This window comes from Camelus bactrianus, chromosome 7 (assembly GCF_048773025.1).
Source record: "Camelus bactrianus isolate YW-2024 breed Bactrian camel chromosome 7, ASM4877302v1, whole genome shotgun sequence".
NCBI lineage: Eukaryota > Metazoa > Chordata > Mammalia > Artiodactyla > Camelidae > Camelus > Camelus bactrianus.
Genome location: NC_133545.1, coordinates 45,075,903 through 45,101,825, shown reverse-complemented (window position 1 = coordinate 45,101,825; position 25,923 = coordinate 45,075,903). Strand labels below are relative to the sequence as shown.

General features: G+C 42.1%; 1 protein-coding gene across 6 annotated transcripts in view; it reads right to left on the bottom strand.

Moving 5' to 3' along the window:
* Positions 1–1,030: 1,030 nt before the first annotated feature.
* OSBPL3 (oxysterol binding protein like 3) overlaps positions 1,031–25,923 on the bottom strand; it is a 162,123-nt gene continuing 137,230 nt past the window's right edge. For all 6 annotated transcript variants that reach the window (XM_074367333.1, XM_074367332.1, XM_045505663.2 and 3 more), the window contains 7 exons: positions 20,669–20,732; positions 17,690–17,768; positions 15,603–15,747; positions 12,732–12,876; positions 9,806–9,932; positions 7,894–8,016; positions 1,031–4,815 (listed from right to left, as the gene is read on the bottom strand). In XM_074367333.1, the coding sequence (XP_074223434.1) occupies positions 4,719–4,815; positions 7,894–8,016; positions 9,806–9,932; positions 12,732–12,876; positions 15,603–15,747; positions 17,690–17,768; positions 20,669–20,732 (780 nt within the window). In that variant the 3' untranslated portion in view covers positions 1,031–4,718. The remainder of the gene's footprint in view (positions 4,816–7,893; positions 8,017–9,805; positions 9,933–12,731; positions 12,877–15,602; positions 15,748–17,689; positions 17,769–20,668; positions 20,733–25,923) is intronic.

Sequence of the window (25,923 nt, the reverse complement as noted above, 5' to 3'; positions counted from 1 at the left end):
TCCGTAATAAGAAACTCCTGACTGCCGTCAACTAGGACAGTGATGTCCTGATTTGCTGGTCTCTGATGGACATTAAATTTAACTCAGGTGTTCCATCGGTTTGGCTAGAAAGTAATACGACTAAGTTTGAAAACAAATGGTCAGGAACTTGTACCTTCAAATTTCATTGCCTCCTCAAAGTTGATACCTTGGGACGCTTTAATGTCTATAGCCAACATGTTAAAATATTCTGAAGTTGCCTTTTTTGGTTACCTTTAGTGTTTATAAGATATTATTTCAAATAATGGAAAATGATCCTCCTCTGATGGCAGATTTGATTCGGATCAACAGGCAATATCATAATACATATATGGAAATTAGCAGTACTTTCGTGATGTTTATATGCAAATTTCACTAACTGTCCTCAAAATGTCTTTTATTGCTTGTTCTTCTTTTCTTTTAAGCCAGGATGGAGGTTCTGGGATTGCTTTGGGTTGTCTCCAGTGCCGTCAAGGAGGCAAAGGTGTGACTTTTATGTGTGTTACTCTGTGATTATGTGTGTTATGTAACATAAATCTATGAACTGCATCGACTGAAGTTTAGAGAAGGCTAAGTGTTCAGGGCATCGCAAAGGACATGATTTGGATATGGGAGGAGATGAGAAAGTCATCATAAGGGCCATTCAATTAGACGGAGTAGTCAGCATTCTCCCTTTTCATGTTAGGCCACACAGAAAATAATGCTATTTCCATAGCACGCTGGGTTGAACAGAGAGGGCTTCTTGGGGTCTGTCTGGGGCTTCAGCTGACTCAGGTCCCCTGTCCCAATGGCTGGTGGGCCTACATTTGTAGTACACCTTGGAAATGTTCAGACCAAAATATGGCAACTTTACAGCTTCCAGATTTCTTTATGCCCCAGGCTATTTTTATTTCCAATCCCCATCACTTTAATCCAGTGCATTTCCTCCTCAAAAGAGCCTCAACCAGAGTCTTGCTCTGTCCCTTCAGCAGCTGCATAAACCCATTAACCTGGAAAAACAAAGACAGCGGTGGCCTTTTTCCATGGTATTTATTCCCAATCAACTAGCTACATGAGGGGGACAAACAAATATGGAGTTTTTCAGGGGAGGAGTGGGGGATGAGGCGGAAGGCTGGGATTCAAACAGAAAACAATCGTATAAATGGTTAGATGAAAGATTTACAAATATGCATTAAAAAAAAATAGTATCCTCTGAGGGTAAAAGAGGAAGATAAAATCATCTTGAATAAAATAAATTAACAACTTCTGATCATTGCAGTCCTCAAAACCAAAGTCTCTGAAAATGGTTTGCATTTTAAATAGCTATGATCTCCAACACAGAAAAATAAAGACAAACACTAAGTAACAGATTAATACAATGCAGGGAAAATTCAACACATGAAAATAGCTATCATCTGGTAGCAAAAATAGATTTATGCCGATGTTAATATTACAATTAAAGACATTCAGGTCGATTATGTCAATACACTGGAACTATTATTCCTAAGATCATAAGGCCAACTTCTTACTGCTCCTACTGGTAACTAAAAGGCCTGAGGAAATTCTTCGATAGCTGGAAGGCGTACTGTAACTTAGAGTATGTAGTAGACCTACAACAAGGTTCAACAACCAAATAAAAACTTTATACTTTATTACTTTTCTTTTAGGGTTGACACTGTTAGTAGAACAAGACTCCTCATCATAAATCTGGAAAATGCAGATGAAGTAGAGTCCTTGGAGCCCAAGCAAATGATTCATTGGAAGCAATTAAAATCTGAATATGAGAAAAGCAGCAGCCCAAATGAAGTGAACATTAAAATAAAGTCGGTTTGTATATTTTTCTCTCCCCAGAGAGTCCCACAGGAAGGACAGGAAGACTGTGGGGGCTTTTGGGGGCATTCTGTGGGGACTTAATAGATAAAGGACTGCTGTCCTAATGTGAACTCCGTATATTTCATTAGGACCAGGACCAGCCTGGCTCCTGGGAGGTGAACTGCCTGGGGAAGCCGCACTAAGACTCTGATGATTACACTTGACTCCAGGAAATAGCCAGCCTATGCTCTGGGGCTCCAGGAGGGAGGGATCTGCCGCCTGGCTACACTGGAGACTGAGGCTCCTTCCTGAAGGAGCTCCTGCAGCATGGGATATCAGCAGGGGCAGCAGGGACACCTGTAGTGTAATGTGGTTGACTGCACAAGGTCCCATTTCCCAGATCTGCTCAGTTCACCGTGAATCTGAGATGGGGAGATCAAGAAGAAACATGGAGGTGACAACATGTACCTCAAGTGACACAATGATTGGCATTCTTTAATTGGGAGATTCAAAATCCAGAAAATTCAATACTTCCTCAGTTCTTCCCAAACGATGCCATGTTTCTGTTTTCTTTATCGTAAAAATAGAAGATGTCCTTGAGATACAAGTTAGGTGGCAAGGTGCTTTTGAGAATAAGCATGGAAGGAAAAAAGAAGCCATTTCTCCCTCAAGGGAGTTTTAGGGTTATAATAAGATGCATCACCAAGCTGTTTAAATTTCAGAAAAGCCTTTCATAGAGGCTGGTACTGAAAATAGACTTTTTAATTTGCATACAGTTCTGTATCTTATTCAAATTCATCCCCACTCCCATCTCAAATAAGATGACTACAAAGGTGAGATTTGGTCCATTTATCCTTGTGATTACAAATTGAAACATAAGATCAATTGAAATAATAGCACTGGAACAATTAAAGAATTTCCAAATACCGCATGACAAAGCTACATCCATGCAGGCTGCAAGTGTTGTGGTGGTGGTGGTGGCGGTGGTGGCGGTGGTGGTTGGGAGCCAGCCTCTGGAGCTGGCCTGTTTAACAGTCAGCATTACTAAAGTTCTACATTTATCTTCACACTGTGAAAACTAGATTTGTTTTCCCCTGGAGTACCCTTAAAATCTACAGCCTGCTTCTTCCTGTCTGTGAGCAGAATTTGGATACATGCTTGAAAAGAAAAGAACAAAGCAAATACCAAAGAATTTGACTGTATCAGTTAACTGCTTAGAATTGGAAATGATATTCACATTGTGTTCATCTTGATGTCTTGATAAAATGGAATGGCTGAATGCAATATTTAAAGAGTCATGTGGTGGTTTTAAAATGCTAGTCACTTGCAGATTCCCAAAGGCTACTGATCCACTTTAAATAACTCCATTTTTGAAATGTAGTACTGCCCAACTAGTTATTTGGTGTGACACTGAATAATCGTGCATTCTTTTTTCTGTTATTTACTCTACTTTTCCTTCATCGCATTCTGCATGTCTGGAAATTATTTAATTATCTAAAAATGTTTTCTGGAGAAATCTTTTTAACATACCATTTTACTTGATACTCTATAGAATTGTTATGGACTTTAGAGTAAAAGGCTTAAAAATTAGGGTTTAGTTTTAATGTAATCTGGGCAGAAGTTGGAATTGCTTTGACAGCACAACTACTGCACAAATTCTATTATTGTAATTGGAAATAATTTATTTAAAAAGGAAAAGTTTTTCCTTTTGGTAGTTACAATGTGTATTATTCAAGACGGCTGCAAAACTCACAAACGAGTGATAAGAGTAAGAAGAAAGTGTAGGAAAGGGATAAGGAGACACTTAAAGCTTTATCAGAACACAACACAAAGGAAGGACATCAATTCTCTACATTTGTCTATAAGGCAGATGGTCAAACTTTTTATATAAGATCTAAAATATGGTGCTTATTAAGAGGTAGAAAATACCAAAACAGTATTTAGAATAACATGTTGAGTTGTTTAAAGCAATCTTTGCTAAACTTTTGGAAAGTCAAGCTGTCGTGTGGGATGCACTGTAATTTTTACACTAAACCAGGACATTCCACACTCAACAGAGATGTGGTCAAACAGCAGGGGAGGTGGTAGGTGAGGGACATGGAAGCAGAAAAGTTTCTTAACTTATCAAGGATTCAACTCTTACTAAGGAGAAATTTCCTGCTGTCTGGGATTTCATTATGACATTTAGTTAACGAGGGTTTCTCAGGTTATCGATAATTTCTCTGAGTAACAGGGTACAGTTTTGCACATAAAGCAATGAAACTATAGGGAGGGATGAGCTCAAGTGCTTCCTCTTCAAGAAGGTACCATATCTGTCTTACATAAAAATATATATCCCACTCATCTTAGGCCGTCCCCCTAACCACTAAAATGCAAATTCAGCTAGTCTTCGGACTCCAGCACCAGCAGAAGTGTTCTGTGTTAATGATTCGAAAGCTGTCTGAGGCAAAAAGGTACCTGAGCTACCAAATTAAACCTGGGTGGCTCACGCATGGGTGAGTAACCCTGGGTATTCTTATTTCTTAACTCACCTGGGAGAGATGGATTTTTTTCCTCCAATATAATTTTATAAGGCATTAAATTTTATAAATTTAACTAGAATTTTCCTAAACTTTGGAAAATTAGTGTTAAAGCTTCTTTTTTAATCCACACGTTAACATTCAGTCTTTCGTTTTTATTAAATAGTTTATATATAAAAAGAAATATCAAGGTGTTCTACATTCATATAAACAACTTGATAACATTTGAAATTGTAAAGAAACCTACTAAAGAAAATATATACTTACAATGCTAAGCTAATAAGCATAAGTGATCATTCTAAATAATATCTTTTAAATATACAGACACAGGTTTGTGGCTTCAGAAAGCAGATATGGGAGAAGTACAAAGATATATCACTCTTTCCTTTTTTACCACAAGACAGGATGGTCCAGTTTGGAAAAACCAAAATCTTTCCTCAGTTCCAAATAGGTGCCGTTGCTCACCCAAGACTCATCGCTCGATTTCCTGGGGAAGTGAGAGAATGAGTTGAAGGCTCTTGACCAGACTGTCTTATTCTATCCCCCTTTCCCTGTCCCGCCCCCCACCAGGTTTTCATGGGCATTTGCCCAGCGGGACCCTGATGGTCCAGTACTGGACCAGTGAGGGAGCTGGAAGCCTGGAAACCATTGTGTTATTTATGACTTTGACTTCTCGAGCTTAGAGGCTGTGAAAATGCTTCCAAGAAAAGGGAGAGGGAAGAATCTGCCATCTAGAAAACACGGCTGGGGCGACAGCCACCACCTTGGGTATGACTGTGTGAAAGCTACAAATCAACCAGGGTGTTCATATCAAGTGATAGAGTAAAAGTACAAAGGAAAGGAACGGGAAGTTGCCACAGTCTGGAGTGAACAGCCTTGGTTTAACTATTCTTTGAATGGGTAATATATCACATAGATCAAAATTCAAAAGGTTCAAGAGGGGACAGCGGGAAGTTTTCTTCCAACTCCTACCTCCCAGCCTCCCAGTTCTTCTCCCCAGAGGCAATGATCTTATCAGCTTCACTCTTGCAGAGAGAAATTCCACGTGTGTGTGAGTGTGCACACACACACGCACCCGCACACTCCATCCCTCTCCTATTTTTCACACAATGATAGCCCTGGAAGGTTTTGGAAACCTTGAGTTTTTGACACCTTGTCTATATTGGAAATCCTTTTCCATTGTCACAATAAGGTCAGCAAACTACAGCCCAAGGGCCAAATCCATCCTCTGGCCTGTCTTTGTAACACTGTTTTACTAGGAAACACCATGTCCATTCGCTGAAGTATCATCTATGGTTGCTTTCACAGTGCACAGCATGGTTGAGTCATCACTACTGAGACCTCCTGGTCTGCAAAGCTAACCATATTCACCATTTTCCCTCTACAGGAAAAGTTTGGTGACTCTGGCAAAAAGGGAGTCCTTGTTTTGACTTTAGACAGTTAGGTGATATTCCATTCTGGAGATGGACCACAATTTAACAGGGACTCCACTGGTGGGCACTGAGGATGTTCTCAACCTTCGGCTGTTACAAACAAAACCTATGTTATTTTGTATGTGCATGAGATTAGCTACATTAAGAATTCCTGTAAGTTGAACTACTGGGTCAAAGAATATGTACACATGTAATTTTGACCGATACTGTCACATGTTTCAGAAGCAAAAGTGGGGAGTGCCTATTTATTCACATTCTCAGCAACACAGATTTTTATCACCATTGTTTCCCTACTCCAATAAAGGGATGTGTTTACAATAAGCCAATCTGCATATCAGATACTTTACTATGAAACAAAGATGACTCCTGCTACCAGAGCTGTGGTTTCCATTTGGAATTTCCAGTGATGTGTGTGTTGCTCCCCAGTGAGTGTCAATGGAAATGCCCAAGTCCCCATGCCCCTCTCTATCATCTCTTGGCCGGCTTCTAATTGGAACAGGTCTGGGGCTGCTATGGCTGCACAATTCCCACCTTTTCTCCACATTTTTATTTGCCACATCCAATACTCTGATAACTTTATAGACCATCAAAATGAAAAAGAGCTGCAGCTGTGTTCAGCCCTTTTCCATTCCAGACATAGGTCTTCCATGGTGGCAGTGACAGCCTAGATAACATTTTACATTTTGCATTTTAAATGTTAGTTCGTTTCCCACAGAGCTCCACAGACTTTGTGAAGTCATTTTTTCACACTTTCACACTAAATCAAGTTGATAAATCTCCTTATCTAGTTCTTGAGACAATTTGGTTACCCACTATTTTTAATGATCCTAAAAATACTGTAACATACCTCTTTATAAATGTAGATTTTCCTTGTTTGAAAATAATTAGATGATTTATGAAAGAAAAAAAAAGAATCAACCTACTTAAGGGTATATGTGGTAACTATCAATTGACTAGTAAATCATTTGATCAGTCTGTTAGCCTATCCATTTATTTATCCCTTGCTTTTTCCTCCCCCCCAAAAAAATTAGGGTGTCTTATTTTTTAAATGTTAAAACAAAGTATGACTATTTCAGGATAAAACTCTGGCCCACGGATCTTCAATCACTCATATCCTGAGTTTATGGAAATGATCAAAATCCACATCAACTTTAGGGGAAAAAACATTATACTTTGAGGATAAAACATCCTTTGCTATTTTGCTGTTTTGGAATACATATTCTATTGCTGCCACTGATAGATTAGTAAAGTGTTTCTGTCACCCATTAAAAAACAATGACAACCAAAAATCCCTCCAAACAACAACAAAGTCCCCAAAACAAGGCTAGGGTGAAGAGGTGGGGTAGGAACTTACTGCTTTTCTACATGTGCTTGTTTTAATGTTGATTTTTAAAAAGTGAACAAGCAAAAAACTCTAAAACCATACCCAGCCCTGGCCTATCATCAAGAGAGCCAGGCCCCCATCTGGGGCGTTCCCCGGCTCCTTGCACCTGTGTTCCCTGGGCCTTTGTTTCTTCTCAGTGAAAATAAAAGAGCGGGCGAAAGGCTGATGATCTCTGATGTCCCTTCTAAAGCTTTAAGTCTGTTTTTAACAAGACCTTCCTAGCAAGTTAGTTTATAATAATAATAAATGTTCTAAATCCAAGCCCCAGGATACTGGAATGCCTGCTATTCAAGAATGAGATTACTTGGAATTTCTAGTTTGGTGCCCACTGGGGTGACTGTTAGCTATCCCCGCCACTGTGTAAAATACACCTGTGTGAGTGACCAGCCTTAGACAGGGACTGAATCAACTGGCCTGGTCCAGGAGCTGGGTTTGGTAGGTCCCAGTGCTTCTCCCACAAGCCCTTACTGAGAACCCCCCTGCAGAGTCCCTGGGAGAGGCACAGAGAGGCAGCTGGGCGAGAGCAAGGACGCAGGAAAAGGAGGACGGAGCAGAGGACAGCCTGCGGGCAGGGTCCACACAAAGTCGGGCCTCACAGAGGGGAGCTCTCGCCACCTGAAGCAGGAAAAGCACGGAGAACACTCTCGCTTGGGGAGGGGACACCCCTGTTGGCTCTCTTCACACCAGAAGCATCGGGTGTCACCAGCACCTGCCAGCAGCGACCCACACAACCCCGCCCCGTGCACACCTGAAAAACCGCGGCTGGTGCTCCACCTTATTTTCTTCCAAGACGCGCCGCCTCTCTCTCTGCAGCTCTTCAATCCTCTGCTTCTGTCTTTCAGCTTCTTCTAAGTTCCCTTCTTCTAGAAACCTGAGGCATTGAGGAAAAAGATCAAGGAATACAAATGTCAAGGAAATGTAGCAATCATTATTACTAGAATTACATGTGTAAAAACTGGCTTTTCAGAAAGCTCTCCTCTACTGAACCCTTAAAATGTCATTTGGATGTAGTTACGGATGGCACTATGAATTGGTGACGTAAACATGGTTCAAAAAAATTATATCTATAAAAAGGAATCTGGGGCAAAATCTCCCTCTCATTCCCATCTCCAGTTCTAACTATTTCCTGCTCATCCCCTCCACCTTCACCCCCTACCACAGGTAACCCACTGTTTCCCATTCCTGGTGCATCCTTTTAGTGATTCCTTATTCATAGATGATCAAACATTAATACATATTCTTACCCTTCCCTCCCTTGTAAGGACATACATGGAAGTAGGCCATACTGTCTATATCTTGGTTTCCTGTTTTTACTTTTTACTTAACAACATATCTTGAGGGGAAGGGTATAGCTCAGTGGTAGAGCATGTGCCTAGCATCCACAAGGTCCTGAGTTCAATCCCTAGTACCTCCATTAAAATAAATTATTAAAAAATGTATATGTGTATACCTTGGAGATCTTTCTTGGTAGCACACAGATCTCTTCACTTTTTAATAGATGCATAATATTCCATTGTGTGGATATACCTGCATTTGTTTAAACAATTCCCGACTGACAGACATTCAGAATGTTCCCATTTTTTTTTAATGTTACAGTTAATGCTGCAGTGAAGGACTGTGTCTGTGTCATTTTGCACATGCATTAGTGCACCTATAAGGAGGTATTTCTAGAGATGGAATTTCTGGGTTAAAGGGTGAGTCTGTAATATGTCTACTACCAAACTGCCCTTTATGGGGATTATAGCCATTTACATCTCTTCCAGCAATATCATTAGTGTCCCTCTTTCCCAAAGCCGCCAAGTACATCAAACTTTTGAATCTTTGCCATCTGATAGGTTAAGAAATGGTATGACAGTGTGGTTTTAAAAATTTGCATTTCTTTTTGTAAGACTGAGCATCTTTTCATATGTTTAAGGGATATCTGCATTTCCTGTTCATTTTCCTATGTCCATTTTTTTAATGGCTTGATCTTGACTTCTAGAACCAATTCATAAAGGGAAAGGCAAATATAGATTTCTCAGTTTGTCATTAATCTTTTGCTTCTGGGTATATATTTTATTTACTTTACCATGAAGGGTGCTGGGTTTTTTGGGTTTTTTTTTTGAATAAAGGCAAATTTTATCAATTTTTTTTTTTTTTTTTTGGCCTGGTTGGTGTTGAGTCTTAATTAGAAAGGTCTTAGGGAGAAATTATCCTGTCCATTTTACAGAGTTGGAAACTGAGGCTGAGAAAGGTTAAAAGACCTAGCATACATCATACAGCTTGTCAGCAGCAAACCTAGAATCAGAAGTTAGATTTCACTGCACCAAAATAATTTAAATTCGAGGGGTGGGGAGCTGGATACTTTTACTCTTTCAAACATAGAGTAAGTTTTTCTTTTTTTAACTGCTGTATGCAGTGCAGTTTTTTAAAAAACACTTTTCTTTTTTTTTTTGTATTTCAATGGAAATGGGACTCTCCTGACAAATAAAGGTCATGCCACACACAGATCTAAGCCGGGTTCTGTTCCTTCCGCATGATTGCTTCAAGTCCCCCTAGACCTCTGTACCTGATGACAGAATTTCTGTCTTAGGCTCCTTTGGTGGCCTGGCGATGTTACTAAGACTTTTTATAAAGAGTTTCACATCTCTGGAGATAAAGATCCGAAAAAAAATCCTTACCTTTGGTCTGGCCTGAATCGAGTGTCGGTAGGGGGTAATAAAGACTTTGACAGTGGATCCATTTCATTTAATTCTAGAGCAAACTGTGTGAAGCCATAATATTGCTCATAGCCTTTCGGCATGGGATCTAAAAGAAAAATAAATCATTCATCTCTAACTTGCATGGCATTCATGTTACATCTTAATTCCTTCACCTTTTTCATCTCAGACCAGCTACAAATTTTCTCTCTCAGCTCTAAACTCTTCCATTTCTATTAAAATATTCTGGCTAACAAAGAGGTGCTGCATTTTTCTCTATAAATTTTCTTCTCTATAAGTTTCCTTCTACCTACAAGGATAAGGCCTCCTTTGTGTGGTCCTATAGCAAATTTATTAAATACCGGGAAGTTTCTATACAGCTTCAGCCATAAAAATAATTTGTTACTAAAATAAACATGTTAAAAAGAACTCTAATCACTTTCCCTGATTAACCACTCACTTCAGAGGACCCAGTTTTCATTTAAGAAATGTCAAATTCTCCTGAAACTCTGTCTGGTATCTAGAATAGCGCTAAACCCACAGCAAGGGATCAATATACGTTACTCTTTTTTTTCCATTCCTCTCTTCTTTTCACCGAGGCTTGGCCCCCCCAAATCTTACATATTTAAATTTTAAACCATCTCAGCAGAAGCCAGGAATAGAAATGGATTATACCGGCAGAAACACTGCCAGCTAGAACCCAAGGTGACAGAGAAAATGGAACCGAATAAAGCAAGGCTGGTGACCTGTTGGTATTTTCCAGAAGGGACCAGAGACCTATCCACCTGCAAACATGCGCTGTCCTTCCAGAAAAGGAAGGAATGTCTCTGAAGGTGAGTCAAACATCAGCCAGCTGCTGCTCCCACCACGGGCCCAGACTCCACAGGCCCAGGGGCAAGGCTGCCTCCACTCCTCAAAGGGTAGGGCCGCCGAGCAGCTTCACCACGCGGCCGCCACCGCCCAGAGCCTTGGGGGCCTTGGGGGCCTTGGGAACCGGGCACATCCCAGTGGGTTCAGAGGGCAGGGCACTGAGCCAAAGAGCATGCCCTCCGGTCTTAAGCCCTAATGGCATTTGCCTTGCTAGGTCTTGGGCTCGCTTGGGACCTGTCTCACTCTCTTCTTTCCTTTCTCCTTTCAGAATGTGAAGGTCTATCCCATGCCCCACTCACCACTGTATTTTGGAAGCACATTTTGATTTCACAGGCTCACGGCTGGAGAGGATGAACCATACCTCAAATCTTACCAGTAACTGATTTCAATGATATTTAGATGAGACTGTGGACTTCAGAGTTGATGCTGGAATGAGGTAAGACTTCGAGGGCACTTGGGAAGGAATACATATATTTTGCACATAAGGTTTTAGGGGGCCAGGGGCAGAATGCTATGGACTGAATGTTTATGCTCTCCCCAAATTTACATGTTAAAGCCCCGGCCCCAGTGGGGCTGTATTTGGAGATGGGGCCTCTAAGGGAGTCATCAAAGTCAAATGAGGTCAGAAGGGTGGGCCCTGATCTTGAGGCCAAGCCAGGAAGAGAGCTCTCACCAAAACCCGAATTTGTCAGAACCCAGCCTCCAGAACCATGAGAAAACAAATTTCTACTGTTTGAGACCCAGTCTGTGGTGTTTTGTTACAGCAGTCCAAGCAGATCAATGCAGGTATGTTGCTCTACTTTGAATTCCAGCTAAAAATTAAGCTAGAAATACCCAAATTTACATATTGGGTAAGTCAAATCTAGACTAACAAGATCCATCCCCAGCCTTGCTCTGCTTGTTTACATATACAAACACAAATGCTTTCCATGAACTTTTCTGCAGACCCATTTTTTGATGTTTCAGAAGTCCATTTTGTCTAATTCGAATTCTCTGTGGATCCTAAGCATAAAAATAATAGCAACGCTTCCTACAGTGCCTTCAGAAATACATGCCAGAACACATCTGCTGGGGGGCGGGGTGAGGAGGTCCTGGGAAACATTTCATTCCTGAGAAAACAGAGGCACAAGAGAAGAAAAGCTCTTTTGTCCTCCCTTCTCCCCTGCTTAGTGAGCTGCCACTTGGTGATATGATACTGAATCGAGACAACCACTTCACATCCATGAGACGAAACATCACCGCCATACTGGGAGTGGCAGATGTGTCCTCAATGACCTATGCTCTTGGTAAGCTGCCTATGGAACAACCCTGGGGCCACGTACCCTCTCATGTGTTGTTAACAGCACATACCCTACTGGTTTAAGCCACTATTAGAATGGTTTTCTTTTTTTGTTTTATTTTGTTCACCCTAAAGCACCATAACGGTGGTCTCTCGGAACAACGGTTTTATAGTATGACTATGACTTGGAAAGATATATATCAGATTAGATGATGGACTAAAGTCTTAAAATGTTTTGGGGGACATGTTATGAAGGTTTGGTTAGCTTCCTTACCCCTTCTCCCCATAGCAGTTTCAAGCATTTAGCATCCTTCTAGAATTACAGGAGAGACTGGAGGGCTTATGGTGTTGGGAGGATCTAGGGAATTCCTAACTCTTGTAGGTCACTCTGCTTTTCCAGTAACAGTTTTCCCTTCATCTTCACTCCAGAATGACTTCTACTTCACTGATATTCCTTCTTAGTGTCCAGTATAGGCAAAGGAATCATGTGTGACAACTGGAAGACAGAGTAACCATGGATTAGCAAGGCTTTGTTCTGGGATTAAGAACCCAGGACTCACCAGTCCCAAAGAGGTATTGTTGATAAGCATGAGGATGTGTCTGAGATATGACTAGGTGAAAGAAAAAAGGGCCCATAGCTCTAACATAGTTCAAAGCAGGGAGAGCCTAGAGACACCAACTGGACACTGACGCACGCTCTGTGCGATTCCTCTGGTCGTGCCCCTGCTCTGCTTGGGGCTGATTAACCCAGGTACTAACTCGCTCTCCAGATACAAGCGGATGAGGAGGAGCCGCCGCAGTAGATGCTCTCGTGCCATTTCCCAAAGAGCCGATGCACCGCTTTTCCACTCTTGTCAAATACCGTACCTTCGATCTCATGGGCGTTAGTGCTCCAGTATTTTGCCTAGGATTCAAACGAGAGTTGTCTGTTTAGTGTGTTGGGATCAATTTATTACAGATATTAAGAGAAAAAAAAGGAGAGAAAAGGAACCATGAGAATGATTCTATGCTGCATAATGGTTTACTGGTTTTGGCTTTTTTTCTTTTTAATATTTAATAAAAATTAAAACTTAACCCTTTATTTATGGTTTGTAAGTCAACTACCAATATCTGTGTAAGACACATTTTTTTCTTCTCTCACTACATGCAGTTTAGGAAGGAAAGACTCAGTTTTCAAGTTCCCTCTGGAAGAGCTGTCCTGTGGCCATCTCTGTGGCTCTGACTATTGCAATTTAAGAAAATGTAACTCATACAATTTTTTCTCTAAAGGAACTAGATAATCCTTTATAAACCAACCAACTTTTTTTTCCAGGTTTGTAAACCAATCAGTTTTCAGTTTCTTCTATTATTTTTTTCTCCCAAACCAGATTTGTTCACCTAACTTACAGGAACCTTATGCAACCCATGTTCCCATTTGTGAGTCAGTCTTGGTCTGAGACCAATTCAGCTCAGCTCAGCCCTGTGAGTTTTACACACAGTACCACATTGTGGCCAGCAGAGAGAGCTCTAACTCCCTAAAGTTGATTTTTCACAGTTCTCCCAATTACCTGGCTGTCCTAAAAATCTCCGCAAAAGGCCAGAAGGCACTACTCCATAAATCAAAAAATCCTACTACTATTTTCAGCCAAAACGGAGTCCGTATTTGGAAACCAATAAAGTTAAGTGACACTTCCAGGCCATATCTGGTGGATTGGCTTCCCCACTCCAAGCCTGTGGTAAGAACGGGAGGAAGGGCAGAGTATAGCAGCGTCTCAGAGCTGAATCAGAACGTAAATGTGAGTTCTCTAGCCACGTAAAAATGCGGGAAAGGGGAAACAAATACTGTCCAGGCTCGTAAGTTTATTCTGAAGCAGGAGTCAGACTTCCTCTAAGAGATATTTGCCAACAAGTTTTTGTCCTGGCTATACGGACAGGAAGCTACGGAGGGAGACAGTCATGTTCCACAGGTCACGCCGCATCTGCTTTCAGATTCTGTCTCAACACCAGGGGCCCAGCCAATGTTGTAATTCTTTCCATCTCTCACTTCTACAAAACTCTGCTCTCTGGTCCTCCTCGGTGGACGAGTACCAAGTGGATGGTAGAAATGGGGGTGAAAACATACGCCCTTGGGGAAAATCCTGAGAACAAGGTGGCTCTCACCTGGATCAGGGGTTACAGAGCCCTGCTCCAGGCTGCCTTTGCTTCTTCTGGTAGAGAGCTTAGATGAAGTTTTCAAGGCAGGGTCATTTTTATTTTACGCAAATCAGTACCAGCTTGATGTCTGTCTGACTTACAGGATATAATAAAGACCCCCATCCACCTCTCCCTAACGCCCTCCACCTGCTACAGGTGCTGCAGAGACGTACCGCGTGCAATGCCACAGTCACAACCCAATCTCCTGGCTTATGATTTTGATCTTAATTAAATGCAAACATTCCTTGAGGAGGGTGATACTTTAAGGCCATTTTGTATGCGTGAGGGTTTTTAAGGGCTAGAGGGAACCTCAGGAGGAAAAGGAGGTAGGGGGAAGGGCTCAAATCAAGGCAGCTGGAAAGCTGGAAGGTAAGCAGACTAATGCAGGCTTTTTGACTCAGGGGAATCTGTATGCTTTTCCTGTGAATGTTCCCGAGCCTCTGCTGTGTGCCGAGCATCAGTGCCAGGTGTCGGCCACAGGAGTGGGCCGGGCAAACCAAGCTTCTGCTTTTCTGGAGTCGGGAATGGCAAGGAGGGTGTGGGGAACAGAAAGTGAGCAAGTAAAACATAGGACAGTGCTAATTCAAGCTTTGAAGGAAATGGGGTATGATGCAGTTGGACTACTAAGGATCTGGGGAGAGGGGCCTGGGCAGAAGGAAATGAGGAGAAAGAAGGACAGTGCAGCCAGAGGACAACAAGGAAGGAAGGGGACAGGGGTGGCAGGAGTTGAGGTTGGGGAGGAAGTGGGGGGGCGTGTATGTGTACATGTGAACGTAGGGGTGGGGTGGGGAGTGCGGACTCTGCACTGGTCCATTGTAAGGATCCGGGCTTTTACTATGAGAAAGATGAAAGTTTTCAGAGGATTTTGGTCAAATATGGCATGGCTTTTTTAAAAAATTGTGGTAAAACGTTCACACATAAGGTTTGCTGTTTTCTAAGTGTACAATTGAGTGGCATTAAGTTCATTCACAATGCTGTGCAACCATTGCCTCATATATTTCCATAACTTTTTCATCTTCCCAAACTGAAACTGTACCCATTAAATAATGACTTCCCATTCCTTCCTCTCTCCGCCCCTGGCAACCACCATTCGACTTTCTGTCTTTATGAATGTGGCTGCTCTAGGTGCCTCATATAAATGGAATCGTATTTGTCCTGTGTCAGGCTTTTCATTTAGCATAATGTCCTCAGGGTTCATCCATATTGTAACATGATGACTTATGTTTTAAAGGGGTCCCTCTGGCTGCTGCACTGAGGACAGACCACAGGGGAGTACGGGTGGATGGAAGGAGGCCAGGAGGGTCCGTGGTCCTGGTCCAGGTGAGGAGGGGCTGGGACCAGGGGGCCCCTGGCGTTGTTTGTCTCCTGGCCCAAAAGTGAAGGCAAAAAATTCCCCAAGGCGACCCACCCCTCCCCCATGCCTAAGGCCCCAGCTCTGCCCAGGCCCACCCAGGTCACCTTTATAAAGTTCACTTTGCAGTGGCAGGAATCATCATTCAGGTTCTTGATGACAATCTCTCCATAGTGCTCGATCCACCTCTGCCCGCTTAAGATGTTATGGATGCAAGAGGTCACTTTGTTCCACTCAAAATGATCTCTAAAACTAAAGGCGGAAAATGTGACAGTAACAATTCCCAGAGGAGCCAGCGGCACATGCAAACAAATGCTGCTATTTAAAAAGTCAGTCCTGTAATGAATCACTCATTCCTGCAATCACAGAACCAACACTGACCAAGCCGCTGGGTGTCCCCGAGCTTTCACCCTCCAAGGAGGCGAGGGTGCCCCGGGAGGGGGTCAGACGTCAGACCTGGAAGCCGCCAGAGGCTCCACTAGAAGCTGGGGTCTTTGGGAACAACCCGCTCCCTCCCAGGACAGAGAAAACCGAGCCCAAGCAGACGTGTCTAAAGTCACCAAACTATGAAAGGAAAGCGGCAGTGGGGCGGGTACGGGGGTTTTCCACGGTGGGCTCTCTCCACACACACACACACACGTGCACACACGTACGTGTACACACAGGCACACACATGCATGTATGTATTTACAGACATGTGGTGTGTGCATATGGAGGCACACATATACAAGCACACCTCATTTCCTTGCACTTAACAGATACTGCGTTTTCTAGAAATTGAAGGTTTGTAGCAACCCTGTTGAGAGTTAAGTCTATCAGCACCATTTTTCTAATAGCATTTGCTCACTTCATGTCTAAGTGTAACCGAGCAGGACCCTGTGGGGCCTTCCCGGGACAGACCACCTCCCACCCCCGCCATAGTCTCTGCTGTATTTCCTCCCTGAAGTTCTCAGAATATAGTATCTCATGCATATTTCCTGAGTTGTTTTTCAGATGCTAAAATCCACCACCAAAGGGAAGAAATTAACTACTTGATGATCACAAGCTCGTCCCCAGACTGTTTCCCGATTAGGGGTTGATAGTGTTAACTGTCCTGTTACCTTAACATCAACCAATCAGAGAATTGTGCACGAGCTGATCACGTACCCTGAGACCCCACTCCTTTACCTGGCCTTTAAATATGCTCTGCTGAACCCCTTCGGGGAGTCTGGGTTTTCTTGCACACAAGCCACCCGGTCCTCCTCGCTGATCCCTGCAATAAAACTTTCTCTGCTCCAAACTCCGATGTTTCCATTTTATGCCCTTACTGTGTATGGAGCACACGAACTTGCATTTGGTAACATATAAAGAACATAAAGCAGAATTTTCATATGCACTGGGAAACTAAAAAATTCATGTGACTCACTGTATTGTGGTATTTGCTCTACTGCAGTCAGTGGTCTAGAATCAAACCCACAACATCTCCAAGGTGTGCCTGTGTACACACACACACACACACACACACACACACTTTACATAAAAATCTTAAGATACATATATCTTAAATATTTTACGAGAAAGTGTTCAGATATCACTTACAGAGTTAAATAATAATTATGTAAGAGCAAACACTTAAGTGGCACATGCTGCATGCCACTATTTTAAATGCTTCACACATCTGCTTAATCCCTGCAACAGTCTTATGAAGTAGGTGGTTTATTACCCCTGTTTAGCAGTTGAGGGAAAAGATCGGAAAGGTTAAGTGACTGGCAGTACGCAGCAGGTGAGCACACGACTCCTGGCGGCCCAGTTCCACAGGCCACACGCATTACCGTTTTGCTTTACGGATAAGTATCAAGGCCTGAAAGATCCCTGAATCCCTGAAAGATCAAGGCCACTTCTTTCTTAAAAAAAATTTTGACAGTGAGGCAGGACAACGTTAAAGAAAAATCACCACTCTTAACTGTGTAAGAAAGTGGAAATGACTTTTTAAGAAGCCTCTTTTCAGGGAACACTGGTGTCCAGGAAGCACTTCCATTAAAGGGAACAAAAATGTGCAATTGTCAAAATGAGGAACATTTGAACCTACTGTCAAACACATTAAAAGAAAAAAAAAATACACTCAACACCATGGAGGACAATGGGCATCCTGTTCTTACAGCTGTATCTTGGCCCTAAGTTCTATGAAGTTCCTAACTATAGAGGAAGAACTTACGCTGGCAGAGTCACGTGGGTTGTGCCAATGGGAACAATTTCCATGGATTTGCCCCAGAATTTGTTTTTCCATCTCACGTCTGAAATGAAATAATACCAAATATTACATATTTAGCAGGAGAGCTAGGTAGATCAAAGAGTTCTTAGGCTGAATAAATGATCAATCACCATATAGAACAATCTCTTCAGAATAAAATTCACTGTTATTCAATATAAGCAGCAGCTGAGTATCTGGAATAGAATCAGAGAAACTAAAGTTATAAAGTCTCTCCCTTGGAAGGACTCACAGTATGAAAGGGAGACAGAAGTGAAAATAGGTAAGCTCCCCCCTTCCACAGAGAGGCATGGTCTGTAACCGAGAATGTTAGAAGGGGAAACGGAACCGGAGGGGAGGGAACAACCAATGTGCTAGGGGAAGACATCAGAAGAGGCTTGTCTGACAGGATCACTTAAACTGGGCTTGGAAGAATAAGCAAGGGCTCACCAGGCAGAGAAAAAGCTATTTAAGAAGAAGACATGAGAGGTGCAAGAGAACAGGGTGTGGGTCTGTGCTACTTGTCTCAGACTGTCTAGAGACAAGATTAGAAAGACAGCTTGAGCACAGAAAACAGTGGGCTCTACAAGCCTGGCTAAGAAGTCTGGTTAGTGTCCACTGGGGAAAATAAGGTGTTTGTTTAGGCAGAGAACTGATGTGACAGATACAGATTTTACAAAGATGATTGACAGCAATACAGAGAATGGACCAGGGGCAGGAGAGATGAAAAGCAGGTGACCTGCATTTGCTCAAGGGATAAAGGAAGATGAAGTGAACCAGGAAGTGGGGGTGAGGATGTGAGTGGAAGGGAATGACCCCAGAACGACTAAAGATGCAGAAATAGAACTGGGTGATGAATTAGGTGCAGATTATGAAAGTCAGGGAGAATTCATGGATGATTTCAGATTTTTCTAACTCACACGAATGGTGGTGCCATCAGGGAGGCCGGAAATAGAAAAAGAAGGGCAGAGATGGATGACCTCTCTGGCTGCTGGTTGACAATACACAGACCATAGCAGAGCAAAGGTGAAAGCATGGAGGCCAGTAAGGGGTCATGGCCATGGTCCAGGAGAGAGGGGTCTGGGACCAGGAAGCCCCTGGTCACATATTGCATGATTCCATTTATATGGTATGCCCAGAAGAGGCAAATCTATGGGGACAGGAAGTAGGTCAGAGGTTGCCTAAGGATGGAAGAACTTGATGGAAATTGGAAATTGAGGGGTAAGAGTGGGAATCATGGGTATTGGCTAAAATGGTTTCTTTTTGGAGTGATGAAAATGTTCTTAAATATATTGTGGTGATGATTGTACAACTCTGTGAATATCCGAAAAACCATTCAATTGTACCTTTTAATTAGGTAAATTGTATAGCACATAAATTATGTCTCAGTAAAGCTGTTACCAAAAAAAAAAAGATAACTGGCTGTTTAAAGTAAAAACAATAACAACATATTGTAGGATTTATAACACAAGTGCATGTCTGCAAAAACACAAGGTGGAAGAAGGGAAATGGAAGAACACTTTTGTCAGTTTCTTATACTATATGTGAAGTGGTATAATACTACTTGAACACAGACTGCAATGAGTTAAAGATACATAAAATGAATATCAAAGGAAACAACTGAAAAATGGAACAAAGAAGAATAGCTAATAAGCCAGCAAAGGAGATACTATGGAATCAGAGAAAGTGATCAATCCCAAAGAGGGCAGAAAAAGAGGAACAGGGGAACAAAGGTAAAACAAATAACAAGAGGCCAGATTTAAACCCAACTATGTCCATAATCACAATAAATGTAAATAGTCTAAACAACCTAATTAAAAGACAGAGAAATGTCAAACTGGACTGAAAAAAAAAGCAAGATTTGGCAGTCGTGGGCTTAAGGAAAGATGGGGTTGCCCAGGAAAAGGCTGATGAGAAGAAGGAAAGGGAGCTGAGGAGAAAACTGTGAGTGACGTAAGGAGCACACGGGAAGGACTTGGAGAAGACTCCTCCCACTACCTAATACGTAACTTTAAAAATAGTAATAAAAGTGTTTATGAAGTCAATGACACTTAGCAATTAGGAGGTTAGAGATCTTATGGGAATTATTTCCAGAGGGTTTGGGTGAAAGAGAAGTTCCTAGTCAAATTTCAATTCTAAACTTTATTAGCAAAGGTTCAGACAGTAAACCATCGTACTTGTAATCTAAACTGGTAATACTGATTGTCTCCAGAGAGAGGAACTGGGCGCTGGGAACCAAGATGGGGGAAGAAAACTTTTCACAAAATACTTTCTTATCTTTTAAATTTTATAGATGCAGAGAAAAATCTTTTTAAAAACTGACGTATGCTCATTGTTCAAAAACCTGGGGTGCTCACATTTTCTTTCTACAATACCCCTGACTTTTGAATAAAGAAGTTAACTAAATTAATTAATCTATGTAGGAAATAAATATTTGCAGCTTTATTTATTTTTCAGAGCAACCCATTCCTTCCCATATTCAAAATATAATAAACTGAATATAGAACAACCCCAAAACTGAAAAAAAGTCAGCCATGTAAAATTTCAAAAATAAATTTTAAACTTTTCAAAAGCAAACAGCCCCTCTGCTGTCTAGATTCTGATAAATAACTGTAAGTATTTAGTGTCTCTTGAAATGCATGAGACATTGCAAATGGCAGTGGAATAAGACAGAGAGAATTACAGGAATAAACGGTGGAGGTCCAAAGACTGAGGATTTTTAAAGAAGGGAACAACTAAATTATCCTCCAGAATCTTCCATTATAAACTAGACAAATAGTTATTGTTTAGAAATGAGAGCAAGAACACCAAGTGGTCCAGATCCTTCCAGCAATGCCCACGTGCAAGACCCACTTTTGATCTCATGAAGCATTTACAGAAGGTCCTGAATAAAATAAATTATAACATTACATAAAGTGATAGAGGTCAAACATATCAGCACATTACCTTGCCAGAACACAAAATTTTCAGACTCAGCATGACACGCAGATATTGGCGGATGGTGGCTGACCTGATGGAAACAAAGGCGGAGAAAACAAAAAGTTAACTTTTGCATCTCACAAGATCCACCCTTTCTCCCTCACATGGGGATGTCACACAGCGTGCAGTGTCTAGCTGAATGGAAATTTGCTTAGTTTCCCTTCAACCAGTCTGTCCTCAAGAGGGTGCTCCTGATACAGTCAGCTCTGCCTTATTCAAACTCATCAGGAAAAAAAGTGTGGATGGAAGCCTCTGGAAGCCTTGGCGGGAAAAGCAGCCAAGTGGTGAGTGATGAGGGTGGAGACGTGTTTTGAAATATGTCAAAAGAACAGCAGAGATGCAGGAGCTGCCCACTGATAAGTCACAGAACCTGACATTGGCTGCCAAGGTCAAAATCTCTACTAGCTGTTCTGAGAGTAACTGAATGTTTTAATTAAGATATCACATAGCAAATACTTCTAAATGTTAAGTAACTATTTCTAGGCAACACCCAAATGCTCTTTGACTCAGCAGATTTTACTCTTTTGAAAACTGCATCAGGAAATCCAGCCACTTTTTAAATTACTGACAAGAAAACCAACCCAAGAGTTTTTTTTTCTTAGAAAAATAATGTTTTTATAAAAAAGAGCTAAACAATTATTGAAGAAATGTTAGTCAACTGCTAAGAGGATATCTTTGTTCATATTTATTCATAAAAATATCTTGAGTAAATACGCAATTACATTCTAGAAAAGAGAGCCCCTGTAACAGAGACGGCAGGACACTGCCCTGCCCTCTGTCACTAGGGTCATTACTTCTGTTTTATTCACTCATGAAGAAGCCAAAGAGAAAAAGGCCCCTCAGACTTACCTTTTAAATTTTATAGATGCCGAAAAATCTTTTTAAAAACTGACGTGTGCTCATTGTTCAAAACTCAGGGCATGAGGCCAGTATATGTGCTGTTATTGTAACTCAGTACTAGTAGAACCACAGTAGTGCTGCTAGTGGTGTTTCTAGAAACTTCTCTGACTTGGCTGGTTCTTAGCAAAGGTATCTCACGTTTAGAACATTTATCCCAAAGCTTTCATATTACACATAAGGAGACTGAAACGAGCAAGTTTAAGTGACACTTCCAAACACACTGATAGGGAAGAAGTAAAGGTAAAATCCAGCATTTTTGGTTCATAGATGGTTTTCAAAGTCTCCACCCCTAAAAAGAAATTGTTTTAAGTAGCCACATCTTGTCTTCAAACATATCTTATCAAGAGCTCGGAATATTCAGAGCCCTGCGTGAGGTGAACAGGGGTGGAAGGGAAGGGGGTTGACAAGTCCACGCCACTCGCCTCGCTCTGGCCCCTTGACTCAGCGAGAAACTCGGTCTGAGAACCACTTCTGTGCCACTGCTGCAGGTGGAAAACGGCAGGGACAGGGTGACCTCGAGGCCACATAACACATAACACCTTCAGGGTGGCTGAAGAAAAGTAGGGACAAAGATTTCAGTAGTGCGGTGTCTTTCAGGTCTCTACAGACATAAACCCCAGCTCCCATATGAGGTGCGAGGCGCCCGACTGCTGTCCCTTGGGTGGGCTGAGTTCCCAAGGGCCTCTTGAGAAGGTGAGCACCTCCCGGTGCCTGCGGGCTTCTCACCTCTCCTGAAGTGCAGCTCTCGGCTTGACTTCATTGTCTTCTTTTCAATCCAACCCCCTGAATGTTCACATCACAAGCTGCCGCATCCTTGTCTCTCCTTCTTCCCCAACTAGCTCTCAGCGAAAACAGTGGAGTTAACTTTTCAACCTTGGGATCACAGAAATCTAAACTAGACAATACCGACCCATTACTTCTCCACCCCACCTGCCCTGTGCACCTTGCAGCGGAGAGGGAGAGGAGCTCTGCAATGTTCCCCTGCCCCAGAACTAGGCATGTTTAAAGTTGATTATTACCAAGTGGATGATATTCATTTCCACAGAAACAATGTAGTAAAAAATAAAAAGATCAAAGCCTTGATCAAGCATTTTAGAAGTATGGCCAAATATAAACATCAAAGCAGACAAAATACAATATATAAAAACTATAAACTCTTTCATAATTTAAAATCCCATAAAACAAGGATAAACATGCTGTCCATATGAATTATAAAAGAGGCCCTAGCATACCATTAAAACGACTCTGTCAGATTAATGAATCATTGCTTAGCAAAGTGCCTTGAGACAGGGTCCAAGGGATGTTTTCTGAATGAATAAATCTCCACAGTGAAATATCAATGATTTGGCTTATTTCTTTCTGGCTCAAAAAGGCCTTTGGGAATGATTTATTTGGTGCGTGTGGCTTTTAAGAAGTTTACAAAGCTTTCCGGGAAATTAAGTGAATGCTTTATTTTTCTTGGATACATTTCCTGACAACAGGTATTTTATTCCTGAAACATTTCTGAAGCCTTGGCCATGTGCTGCATCAGCGTCAGGGAGTGAGGGAGAGCTTGTGGGGTCCCACAGATCGAGATCCTAACTCTGCAGTATCATCTACTGGCTGCATGGCCTTAAGCACATGCTTACACCCTCTGGGCCTCAGTTATAAAATAGGGCTAGTACCACTGACTTTGCAACTAAAAAAAGATAACATATGGAAAGTGCCAGGATCACATGCTAGTATGGGGTAAGCAGAGATTATATTTTAACTTTTTGTCATGAGGGTATTTCCACTTCACTCTCATGCTAATCTTCTGTCTTCATTACCCTTATTACATAAATCAGCAAACGGGTTCTTTCCAGTAAAGAGCCTGCCCAATGCTACACAGTTAATTAGTGATGAGGGCGAGTGCTTTAAACCAGGTCCTTGATTTCACATCCAAAGCTCTTTCCTGAGATGCCCCAGCTGCCTCTCTGTGGCTGCTCTCAGAGTTGGGCTCTGGTCTCTCCCCAAAGCCTCGGCACACCATTAAGGTTCCATCTCATGGATATTTAGAGAATCTTTTGAGGCTGATCTTTCCAACTGCTCTGAGTCTCGTTGATTTCTTTGTAAAATGGGGTCTGAGAATCCCTCTGGCTTCAAAATGCTACCATTCTAACATCTGTTTGAATTCCAGCATCAGAGGTGGCAGGGATGCCAGCCAGACAGAAAAGAGTCTATTCAGGCTTTGATTAATTTCAGTACCCATGGAAAGGGGTAATTCACAGTTAATCACTTCATCTTTCTTGATGGTAATCTCTCTAAAATCTACTGGAGTAGAGAATAATGAGCACAATCTAACCTGTCTTTGCTAGCACGGGATTTGGTTGAGTTTCTCTTCTTGCATCTTAACTCAGGCATAGAAGGGCATTCAGTTTTGAGTTTGAGTCTAAACTGACTCAGCCCCGAGTAGACCCTGTCTGCCTGCCTATTGGCTAAATCCACTTCAGACTGTTTTTTTTTTTTTTAGTATCCTCCTTCATCACTCCCTCTCCATCTCAAATAAGAGCAATTTCTGACTGGTAAGGATTCCCATTCAGGAAATTAGTATACATGGTTTTTATTGTGTTAAGTATTTACACGTATCTTTCTTTCTATAAGCCTGAAGTCAAGACATTCCCCTGGCAATTAATAAATTTTGTAAATAAATACAAAAATGTATTTGTACATCTGAGGTCTTTCTTCACCCTAACCTAATCATTTTTGATTTATGCTTTGAATGTACTTTATATAAGAGGTGGGCGGTAACGGGAGAAGCATATGGGGAAGGAGTGCATTTCAGTACCTGTGCTTTTCGTAAGTTTTTCTTCTTCAGATTAGAAAACTCTCCCTGAAATACATCAGTTCTGCAGCTGTTCAGAGACATAACTAGAGTCCTCTGAGTTCTGGACCCGTCTCCAACCATGTAGGGCCGCTTGTGGAAAAGAGAACAGGCGGCAGGTCAAAAATCACCCAGGGAGGGGATCAAGGGGCCATTCTTTCCATGGCTTTCGTCCAACATTCCCTGACTGCCTACGATGTGTCAGGCACTGCCTAGTCCCTGGGGATACGATGAGAAACAAAAGAAACAAAAATCTTCACTCTCATGGAGTTTACATTTTAGTGTAGAAATGGGTGAGATTGACAGCAAACAAATAAGCCCGTAGTCCATCAGTAGTAACGTATGAAGGAGAAGAAAGCAAGGGTGGGGGTGGGGGCTGGGCAGTGGGCACGCCATCCCAGACAGGGTGGGTAGGGTAGGACTCTACAACGGAAACCTCTGAGGCTGGGAGAAATAGGGAGGTTATCCACACAGATAGCTGGGGGAAGCGCGCCCCAGGAAGAGGACATGGCCACTGCCCAGGGCCGGCAGATGCCCGGGATGTTTTAGGAGAAGCAAAAAGTCCTGTGTGGCTGAAGCCAAATAAGCAAAAGTGGGAGGAGGCCCGCTGTCTGGGGGCAGCATCTTGGAGAGCTTTGTGGGCCACGGCCAGGACTTGGGGTTTGGTTCCAAGTGACCTGGGAAGTCGTTGCAGCAATCGCTCTGGCTGCTGGGTGAGGAACTGGCCATGGAAACAAGAGACCAGTTAATGAGTCGACTGCAACCATCTCAGTCACTGATGCTGACGGCTTGGGTTGGGGGCTAGCCCTGGGGGACAGGGCGTAAAAGTAACTGGCTTTGGAAAGAAGACCCCAGGAATCGCTGATGCACAGGATGTGGATTATGAGAGAAAGCTATTAAGGATGACGCCAAGGATACTGGCCTGATTTTAGGGCGAATACAGCTGCCAATTATTTTTTCTTCTCCTATGTTCAGAGTTAAGTACTCATTTGCTAACCACATGGTTTCTTTTTTTAAAAAACAAAAAAACACATTAAGTAATTATTTGATTTGACCCAGAAGTGCACAAGCACTGGTTTAGTCACCTTACAGTTGATTTATTGCTTGTTTTATTTAAACAGTTTGAATTCTCTCGATAATGTCGGTAAATAAGCTGCCACTTTAATCAGAAGTAAATAACCTGCCCTACTAGTAGATAAAAGGACCATTCAGAGAGGCGATGTGGGTGTGCAAAGAGGGAAGTGATAGGTATGGTATTTTGAAGTCTGGCCAAGAATGTTCAGAGTTCTGATGACTAACAGAAAAGGAAGAAGGGCTGAGCCCAGGAAGCAAACAAAAAAGACTTCATTTGAATCTCTTACATTTTAGTAACTTTCAATAACTCCATTAGCTTTTCTGCCACAAACTCTGAATGGTATGTGGCTGGGAGGGTAAGTGGTTAAAATGACTTGAACAGCGATCTGACAGCTGACGTTATAGG